Source organism: Salmo salar, chromosome 13 (assembly GCF_965601325.2).
Source record: "Salmo salar chromosome 13, fSalSal1, whole genome shotgun sequence".
In the NCBI taxonomy this organism is placed as follows: domain Eukaryota; kingdom Metazoa; phylum Chordata; class Actinopteri; order Salmoniformes; family Salmonidae; genus Salmo; species Salmo salar.
In genome coordinates this window covers 11,129,918-11,139,982 of record NC_138303.1, presented here as the reverse complement: position 1 = coordinate 11,139,982, position 10,065 = coordinate 11,129,918, and the positions used below count along the sequence as shown (strand labels likewise).

The 10,065-nt window shown below is 42.1% G+C and overlaps 2 protein-coding genes across 2 annotated transcripts in view; both read right to left on the bottom strand.

Annotated features, from left to right (window-relative positions):
- Positions 1 to 3,230: 3,230 nt before the first annotated feature.
- hspa1b (heat shock protein family A (Hsp70) member 1B) lies at positions 3,231 to 6,994 on the bottom strand. The gene is made up of 4 exons (XM_014134360.3): positions 6,388 to 6,994; positions 5,823 to 6,033; positions 5,609 to 5,713; positions 3,231 to 5,101 (listed from the first exon to the last, which is right to left on the bottom strand). Exons 2-4 carry the CDS (start codon positions 6,000 to 6,002, stop codon positions 3,452 to 3,454), a joined length of 1,935 nt encoding a protein of 644 aa, XP_013989835.3. The 5' UTR covers positions 6,003 to 6,033; positions 6,388 to 6,994; the 3' UTR covers positions 3,231 to 3,451.
- An 87-nt stretch (positions 6,995 to 7,081) lies between these two features.
- Positions 7,082 to 10,065, bottom strand: part of LOC106566385 (S-adenosylhomocysteine hydrolase-like protein 1) — a 69,816-nt gene continuing 66,832 nt past the window's right edge. The window contains exon 16 of the mRNA XM_045692884.2: positions 7,082 to 7,998. Coding sequence (XP_045548840.1) covers positions 7,992 to 7,998 — 7 coding nt within the window. The 3' untranslated portion in view covers positions 7,082 to 7,991. The remainder of the gene's footprint in view (positions 7,999 to 10,065) is intronic.

The following is a 10,065-nucleotide window of genomic DNA, read 5'->3' as shown; positions in this document are numbered from 1 at the left end:
TCCTCCCTCCTCCTCCCTCAGCCTCACCATAGTCAGTCAGAGACGACGCAACCAACTCATCCTGTAGGCTGCCTGGGGCGTGCAACAGCCCCAATAAATTAACCCTTTTTGCGCCGAGGAGTCATTTGAAGGAGATATTATTCTATACCACTCCCTTTATGAACTCAGTTGATATCATTTGAAAACGTGACTAGGACTAAAAGGGCTTTAAAATATCACTGACTGTAGATTCATGCAGGCCTGTTTCAACTACTTGTTGGGTACGCTGTGCAATGTAGGCTGAGGCTACATCGGGGGTACACCTCATTATATATAGAGAGAGACTCAATTAGGATAGCTAAACAATGAATTCACACACACACAAACACCTCTATAAATATGAAATGATATGAGTTACACTACTGTGAGATCCTTGAAAGATGGGTAGCTTCCTTTGCTGTAATGCAGCAGGTGCACTTCAAACTATACATAATTGTCTATAGAAATTCCTCTCATGTGTTGCTACCATGGTGCAATGCCGATCAGCACTTATACAAGTCCTTTGAGACACGGTCAAGAAGTAACAGTCGTTATTACCCATGGATAACCTCTTCATAACAACATCATTAGAAATTATTATAATCGGAGGCATCGTGATTATATTTTCTATATTATCAACGATTCTTTTTCTTCTATCTTATTAAAAAGTGATGCTGTGCAAGAGGGGCTTTCACCTCTCCTTCTCGTAACACATGTGCCCTTGCAATCAGGAGCGAATATGATGCGATGCCTGTACTTCACTCTTGAATGTTCTCTTCCTCGCACTGATGCTCTTTGACTAAGATAATTCTCCTTCATTTGAGGAGGCGGATTTTACATAAACGCATTATCACCAAGTTATCCTTGTATCAACTTAACTGCCGAATGAAGAAAGAAAAAAAAAACAATTTCATGGGGATAGAATAAGCATTAACGCTACCTGTTGTGTCCTAATGCCATGACCACTTTGGAAATAAGTGTGAACGCAGAACAAAGAAATATATAAACGCAACATGTAAAGTGTGAGTCCCATGTTTAATGAGTTGAAATAAAACAGCCCAGAATTTTTCCATGCACACCAAAAGCTTATTTCTCTCAAATGCTGTGCACAAATTTGTTTACATCTCTTTTAGTGAGCATTTCTCTTTTGCCAAGATAATCCATCTACCTGGCAGGTGTGGCATATCAATAAGCTGATTAAAAAGCATGATCATTACACAGGTGCACCTTGTGCCGGGGACAATAAATGGCCACTCTAAAATGTGAAGTTTTGTCACACAACACAATGCCACGATGTCTCAAGTTTTGAGGGAGCGTGCAATTGGCATGATGACTGCAGGAATGTTCACAGCTGTTGACAGAGAATTGAATGTTCATAGCTCTACCATAAGCCACCTCCAACATAGTTTTTGAGATTTTGCCAGCATGTCCAACTGGCATCACAATCACAGACCAAGTGTAACCACGCCAGTCCAGGAACTCCCCATCTGGCTTCTTCATCGTCTGCAAGCAGCTAACTGGACAATTGATGAAACTGTGGGTTTGCACAACCGAAGAATTTCTGCACAAACTGTCAGAAACCGTCTCAGGGAAGCTCATCTGCATGCTCGTCGTCCTCACCAGGGTCTTGGCCTGACTGCAGTTCTGCGTCGTAATGGACTTTAGTGGTAAAATGCTCACCTTCGATGGCCACTGGCCCGCTGGAGAAGTGTGCTCTTCACGGATGAATCACAGTTTCAACTGTACTGGGCAGATGGTAGACGGCGTGTATGGCGTCGTGTGGGCGAGCGGTTTGCTGATGTCAACATTGTGAACAGAGTGCCCCATGGTGGCGGTGGGGTTATGGTATAGGCAGGCATAAGCTACGGACAACAAACACAATTGCATTTTATCTATGGCAATTTGAATGCAGAGACACCGTGACGAGATCCTGAGGCCCATTGTCGTGTCATTCTCCCGTCACCATCACCTCATGTTTCAGCATGATAATGCAATCCATGTCGCACAATTCCTGGAAGCTGAAAATGTCCCAGTTCTTCCATGGCCTGTGTACTCACCAGACGTGTCACCCATTTAGAATGTTTAAGATGCTCTGGATCGACGTGTACAACAGCGTGTTCCAGTTCCCGCCAATATTCAGCAACTTCACACAGCCATTGATGAGGAGAGGGACAAGATTCCACAGGCCACAATCAACAGCCTGATCAACTCTAAACGAAGGAAATGTCACGCTGCATGAAGCAAATGGTGGTGACACCAGATACTGACTGGTTTTCTGATCCACGCCCCCTACTTTTTTTTTAAGGTATCTGTGACCAACAGAAACATATCTGTATTCCCAGTCAAGTGAAATCCATAGATTAGGGCCTAATGAATTTATTTAAATTGACTGATGTCCTTATATGAACTGTAAATCTTTGAAATTGTTGCATGTTGTGTTTATATTTTTTGTTCAGCGTCGTGTAATACTTTCATGTCATCCCCCATCTTGTGATGCGTTTTATTTTCAGAGTAAAATTCAATTTAATTCTGCTCACATAGGCTGCTTAGTGTTTACACTTGTAGAGAGTATTCTGATGAGCATATTAGCATATTCATATTCATTACATAAGACAGTCGGCTTCAACGGGGTGAACAGGTTCAAAATAACCTATTTTGAAATAATGAGGTTTTTTGGCTTGCCTAACTCTGCCATCTAGTGTACATATTGATGCATAACATCTTGAGAATAAACTAATGAAACCAATCATTTAAACTGTTAAGGGTTTAATTAAACACATAATTGAATGAAACCCTATTCCCTACATAGTCCACTACTTAGTCCACTACCCTATGGGCACTGTTCAAAAGTAGTGCACTATATGGGGAATAGGGTTTCATGTTCATTTAATTGAGTATTGAGTGAATAATCCATCCAAACATACATAATCACGTTTGGTTTGAATATCAATGTCAATCACTCTACTGTTGTAGAGTACATTGTTTATAAACATGATTATTACTTGAGTATAAACTTGAGTATAGTATTTGTATTTTTACATTTGAACGGTAATATAATATACAAAGGATTTATAAAAAATAAAAAAACATTTATCTGAACTGTGGTTGTATTGTGAGAGAGTGTACATGAGAAGAATGATACAAAACAAAACTGAGCATGGCATTTCACTTAAAGTGGTCAAATAAATAACAAATAAATATTGCACTCATAATTCTGATGCACGTAATCACCATTTAATGAATTTCTGCAAACAGTTTAGGGTTGAAGTTTTGACACAAAAAATAAAGTGCACTTGTAGTGACAGCAAATCTATGTACATATATAGTGCTATGAAAGCTGAGCTAGCTGACATACAGTACTTATATTCGAAGCACCATTAGCTTATGAGGCCTCTTTAGTGATTGATCGGCAATTGATTTACTGATTGATTATTTAGTCCACCTCTTCAATGGTAGGGCCCTGAGAGCTAGCACCGCCCCCAGCCTGGCTGCCACAACTCCCCATTGGAGGAGCCCCTCCCGCCCCCTGGTAGAGCTTGGATACGATTGGCTTACACACTCTCTCCAGCTCCTTCTGTTGGTACTCAAACTCCTCTTTCTCAGCCATCTGGTTGTTCTCCAACCAGGAGATAGTTTGGTTGCACTTCTCAACAACCTTCTTCTTGTCATCCTCGCTGATCTTCCCTGCCAGGTTTGGGTCTTCTACACTACTCTTCATGTTGAACGTGTAGGACTCCAAACCGTTCTTGGCTGCAATCTTCTCCCTCTGGGCATCATCCTCAGCTTTGTATTTGTCTGCATCCTGCACCATCCTCTCTATGTCTTCTTTACTGAGTCGCCCCTTGTCGTTGGTGATGGTGATCTTGTTCTCCTTGCCTGTACTTTTATCCACCGCCGACACGTTCAGGATGCCGTTAGCATCAATGTCGAAGGTCACCTCGACCTGTGGAATTCCTCTCGGAGCGGGAGGGATACCCGTGAGCTCAAACTTTCCCAGCAGATTATTGTCCTTGGTCATGGCTCTCTCTCCCTCGTACACCTGGATGAGCACACCTGGCTGGTTGTCAGCGTAGGTGGTGAAGATCTGTGTCTGCTTGGTGGGGATGGTGGTGTTACGTTTGATCAGGGCGGTCATGACCCCTCCAGCCGTCTCGATGCCCAGGGACAAAGGAGCCACGTCAAGGAGGAGAAGGTCCTGGACATTCTTAGAGGTGTCGCCCATCAAGATGGCCGCTTGGACAGCAGCGCCGTAAGCCACCGCTTCATCCGGGTTGATGCTCTTGTTGAGTTCCCTTCCATTAAAGAAGTCCTGCAGGAGCTTCTGAATCTTAGGGATTCGAGTGGAGCCACCGACCAGGACTATCTCGTGGACCTGAGCCTTGTCCATCTTAGCGTCATTCAGGGCCTTCTCGACCGGGTCCAGGGTTCCCCTAAAGAGCTCCGAGTTGAGTTCTTCAAAGCGAGCCCTGGTGATGGAGGTGTAGAAGTCCATGCCTTCGAAGAGGGAGTCGATCTCAATGCTGGCCTGGGAGCTGGAGGAGAGAGTTCTCTTGGCCCTCTCACAGGCTGTTCTCAGCCTTCTCACTGCCCTCTTGTTCTGGCTGATGTCCTTCTTGTTCTTCCTCTTGAACTCCTCCACAAAGTGGTTGACCAGGCGGTTGTCAAAGTCCTCCCCTCCCAGATGTGTGTCCCCAGCTGTTGCTTTCACCTCGAATATCCCGTCCTCGATGGTCAGGATGGAGACGTCAAAGGTGCCTCCGCCGAGATCAAAGATGAGAACGTTGCGCTCCCCTTTCTTGCCTTTGTCCAGGCCATAGGCGATAGCCGCCGCCGTGGGCTCATTGATGATCCTCAGGACGTTCAGTCCAGAGATCACCCCAGCGTCTTTAGTAGCCTGCCTCTGGGAGTCGTTGAAGTAGGCTGGGACTGTGATGACTGCATTGGAAACCTTCTGGCCCAGGTAGGCCTCAGCAATCTCCTTCATCTTGACGAGGACCATTGAGGAGATCTCTTCGGGGTAGAAGGCCTTGGTCTCTCCCTTGTACTCCACCTGGACTCTGGGCTTTCCACCATCGCTGATCACCTAGAAGAGTGAGAACAACAAGGTCATGAAGTCTATTGATATACTCAAGCTTTTCATGTCTTTTAGTGTATGTACCCTGTATGTATGTAACCCTGTATGTATGTAACCTTTATGTATGTATGTAACCTTTATGTATGTAACCCCATATGTATGTAACCTTGTATGTATGTATGTATGTATGTATGTAACCTGGGGCAGCAGGTAGCCTAGTGGTTAGTGTTGGACTAGTAACCGAAAGGTTGCAAGATCGAATCCCCGAGCCGACAACCCTGTATCTATGTAACCCCGTATGTATGTATGTAATCCTGTATCTATGTAACCCCGTATGTATGTATGTAATCCTGTATCTATGTAACCCCGTATGTAATCCTGTATCTATGTACACTGTACGTGTTTTTGTATTTGTTTGTGATTTTTCTCTTACAATTTGTAGAAGAATGAGCACTTGGTTGTAATACATTTGAGCTTGTATTTTTCAAAACGGAAAAAAAATAAACTTCAAATCACCTTGAAGGGCCACAGCTTCATGTCTGACTTAACAATCTGGTCGTCGAACTTCCTGCCAATCAGGCGTTTGGCGTCGAACACAGTGTTAGTGGGGTTCATGGCCACCTGCATTGAAATTAATTAAAATATAATTTTATTTTGGGAAAACAAAATACATTAATCTACAAGATTAGACAGACAGACAGACAGACAGACTTTCCAAAGTGGGACCTACCTGGTTCTTTGCTGCGTCTCCAATGAGTCTCTCTGTGTCGGTGAAGGCCACGTAGCTGGGTGTTGTTCTGTTTCCCTGGTCGTTGGCGATGATCTCCACCTTGCCATGCTGGAACACCCCCACACAGGAGTAGGTGGTGCCCAGGTCAATGCCAATGGATACTCCCTTTGCTGAAGACATCTTGGTTAATAATTATTGATTTTTTGGTTTCCTGCATGAGTAAGATTAAGAACAACAACATTTTATTATCATGATTGAATATTTTCTGTATTTTATTAAAGGTCCTACTGTTATTATTATTATTATTATTATGACGTTTATACTTTAAGATATGATTCACTCAGATGTCTAGAGGTGTATAGTCTAATATTGGACATGGATATAGTCTACATATCTACAATTGAACTAATGTAAATAACTGCTTATTTACATTAGATTATACTTTTTTTTTAACGGTTTTGGTAATATCATGTTTTTTCTCTTCTTGTTCATAGTCAGAAGAATCAATAACCAATCCATCTAAGGTGTCTACGAAATGCCTGTCAGCGTCAACATTATAACTTACAACGGTAGACAGCTTGGTTCTTCTCTTGATATATTGATGGACCTCGTTTTGAGTCCTGAGTGGTTTCCTCCCGCCTGGTCGGGTCTTTGCTCTTGAGTCGTGTGGTTATTCCAAAAAGATATACCTCAACTGAGAGAGATCCATGGCTTATATACATAAAAACAGCTTTCTAGAATGATCACACTTCTTCTGTGACACGTCTGTGATACAGCCGCTAATATTAGTTACTGCAGCCGTTGCGACGCTCGGGAAAGCCTGTGAATATTCTAGAGCGGGAGGCAACCCGACACCACACCAGTAACTCTGAACACAGGGGCGGAGAGCTAACATGCTGGACTGTTTTGAAAAGGCAATAGGCAACAGGTTCGAGAAAGTGCGCGAAAGAGCATTTATGAACGTGAAAAGTCATTTTAGACGTGGGCCTCGGGGCCTAGCTGGAAGAATGAAAAGAATGTAACACTGGAAATGGGCGCTTCTCTCTGACACGCACAGTGGCAGAGCACCACCTGTTTTGAGCCCCACATTTTTTAGCAAAAATAAATAAAATAAAATATATATACACTACTGGTCAAAAGTTGTGTTGTATAGTGGCATGCATCCCACTTATTATAATTTTTTTGCTCAACAAGATTTACATGCTAAAATTGCCAATGCGCGCACACACACACACACACACACAAATTCTACAAACTAATTATAAACGTATATTTCTGTTTATTAATTATAGGATGAGCTTATTGCTGCTATAGCATACATCCAGTTACAACAATCACAAGTAGAAATTATTTAGATGATCAACATAAGCAGAAATCACCACAAGGCATCTGTCAACATACGACTTCAAATTCAACAGAACAGTTTCTATGAGATAATATACAGATCAACTAGGACAAACTGTGCTTTCAAATCCCTAAAATCGAGAAGAATTTCAAACATAAGAAATAGCCACGAATTAACTTAACGTTGAGATGATCTGATAGCAAGTGGCTGTGAAGACACATTGACTCTTAGCTTAATGACATGTAGCTTCTTCAATGCTTCACCAGACATTAAAACAGCCCAGTTAGGATCACAAACCCAATTCTGGCTCATGGAATGTACTTCATTTAAAATGTCAGTGTGTGGTGGTGTGTGTGTGTGTATACACAGTAACAGTGACATAATGACATTAATAAACATTGTGATTGTGACTAAATTGATACTTCAAGAGATTAAAGCATAGCCAGCAGACTAAAATATATGACTAACATTTTTTTATGGTTTCTCTCTTAGCCTAAGTCCCAAATTGCACCCTATTCCCTATGTAGTGCACTACTACCCATAGGCGCTGGTCAAAAGTAGTGCACTACAAATGATATAGCGTGCCATTTGGGACAAGTCCTTGGTCTCTGCTGTTTGATATGCATGGTTAGATTCATGTACCTGACAGGCAAGTTAGATATTATAATCAATATTATTATGCATGACAATGTTAATAATAACATTTACATTCAGCAAAAGCAAAAGCAAAATAATGATTATTCTTCCCTTTTGTAATAACTTATGAAATAAAATAGAGATATTATATTCACTTATTCCAGATGTTGCCGCGTTGTCCATTCCCATCAATACCTTGGAGACATAGACAGTAGATATGATTTAATTAAAAAACAATCATGTGACTACAGTTTGATTGAATTTGTCTACGTACATACAGTGAGGGAAAAAAGTATTTGATCCCCTGCTGATTTTCTATGTTTGCCCACTGACAAAGAAATGATCAGTCTATAATTTTAATGGTAGGTTTATTTGAACAGTGAGAGACAGAATAACAACAACAAAAATCCAGAAAAAAACGCATGTAAAAAAATGTTATAAATTGATTTGCATTTTAATGAGGGATATAAGTATTTGAACCCTCTGCAAAACATGACTTAGTACTTGGTGGCAAAACCCTTGTTGGCAATCACAGAGGTCAGACGTTTCTTGTAGTTGGCCACCAGATTTGCACACATCTCAGGAGGGATTTTGTCCCACTCCTCTTTGCAGATCTTCTCCAAATCATTAAGGTTTCGAGGCTGACGTTTGGCAACTCGAACCTTCAGCTCCCTCCACAGATTTTCTATGGGATTAAGGTCTGGAGACTGGCTAGGCCACTCCAGGACCTTAATGTGCTTCTTCTTGAGCCACTCCTTTGTTGCCTTGGCCGTGTGTTTTGGGTCATTGTCATGCTGGAATACCCACCCACGACCCATTTTCAATGCCCTGGCTGAGGGAAGGAGGTTCTCACCCAAGATTTGACGGTACATGTCCACGTCCATCGTCCCTTTGATGCGGTGAAGTTGTCCTGTCCCCTTAGCAGAAAAACACCCCCAAAGCATAATGTTTCCACCTCCATGTTTGACGGTGGGGATGGTGTTCTTGGGGTCAAAGGCAGCATTCCTCCTCCTCCAAACACGGCGAGTTGAGTTGATGCCAAAGAGCTCCATTTTGGTCTCATCTGACCACAACACTTTCACCCAGTTGTCCTCTGAATCATTCAGATGTTCATTGGCAAACTTCAGACGGGCATGTATATGTGCTTTCTTGAGCAGGGGGACCTTGCGGGCGCTGCAGGATTTCAGTCCTTCACGGCGTAGTGTGTTACCAATTGTTTTCTTGGTGACTATGGTCCCAGCTGCCTTGAGATCATTGACAAGATCCTCCCGCGTAGTTCTGGGCTGATTCCTCACCGTTCTCATGATCATTGCAACTCCACGAGGTGAGATCTTGCATGGAGCCCCAGGCCGAGGGAGATTGACAGTTCTTTTGTGTTTCTTCCATTTGCGAATAATCGTTGTTGTCACCTTCTCACTAAGCTGCTTGGCGATGGTCTTGTAGCCCATTCCAGCCTTGTGTAGGTCTACAATCTTGTCCCTGACATCCTTGGAGAACTCTTTGGTCTTGGCCATGGTGGAGAGTTTGGAATCTGATTGCTTCTGTGGACAGGTGTCTTTTATACAGGTAACGAGCTGAGATTAGGAGCACTCACAGGTAACAAACTGAGATTAGGAGCACTCCCTTTAAGAGTGTGCTCCTAATCTCAGCTCGTTACCTGTATAAAAGACACCTTGGAGCCAGAAATCTTTCTGATTGAGAGGGGGTCAAATACTTATTTCCCTCATTAAAATGCAAATCAATTTATAACATTTTTGACATGTGTTTTTCTGGATTTTTTTGTTGTTATTCTGTCTCTCACTGTTCAAATAAACCTACCATTAAAATTATAGACTGATCATTTCTTTGTCAGTGGGCAAACGTACAAAATCAGCAGGGGATCAAATACTTTTTTCCCTCAGTGTAATATCCGTGTAATACAGTACCATGCCATATGATTTATTTTTGTTGCTGTCCCTTGAGTGTATGATTACTTTCCCTTTTCCAGAACTAGTTAGTACCACTTACTAACCCACATCTAAAACCCAAACCCCAGAACATCCTACTTGACTGTTTTCCCCAACACCCATCACCACACTCACTCAAATACAGACAACCTCATCAGAGTAATTACCGTGGCAACCGGTAATATTACCTCAAATGTTTGAGGAGAGAATACTTATTATTTTTACTTTTTTTTTCTTGCTGACTTGATTCTTGACCTTTTGCATTTAGAATTTCTTATTTCACTTTTAGATTTGTTTTATATTCCTTTGTTTGTAG

What these genes read in the sequence shown, in the direction of transcription:
- hspa1b (XM_014134360.3), bottom strand. Translation starts at nt 6,002, where the DNA reads ATGTCTTCAGCAAAGGGAGTATCCATTGGCATTGACCTGGGCACCACC. An exon ending in GAGACGCAGCAAAGAACCAG is followed by an intron (nt 5,714 to 5,822) that starts GTAGGTCCCACT and finishes ATTTCAATGCAG; the next exon opens with GTGGCCATGAACCCCACTAA. An exon ending in TGAAGCTGTGGCCCTTCAAG is followed by an intron (nt 5,102 to 5,608) that starts GTGATTTGAAGT and finishes TCACTCTTCTAG; the next exon opens with GTGATCAGCGATGGTGGAAA.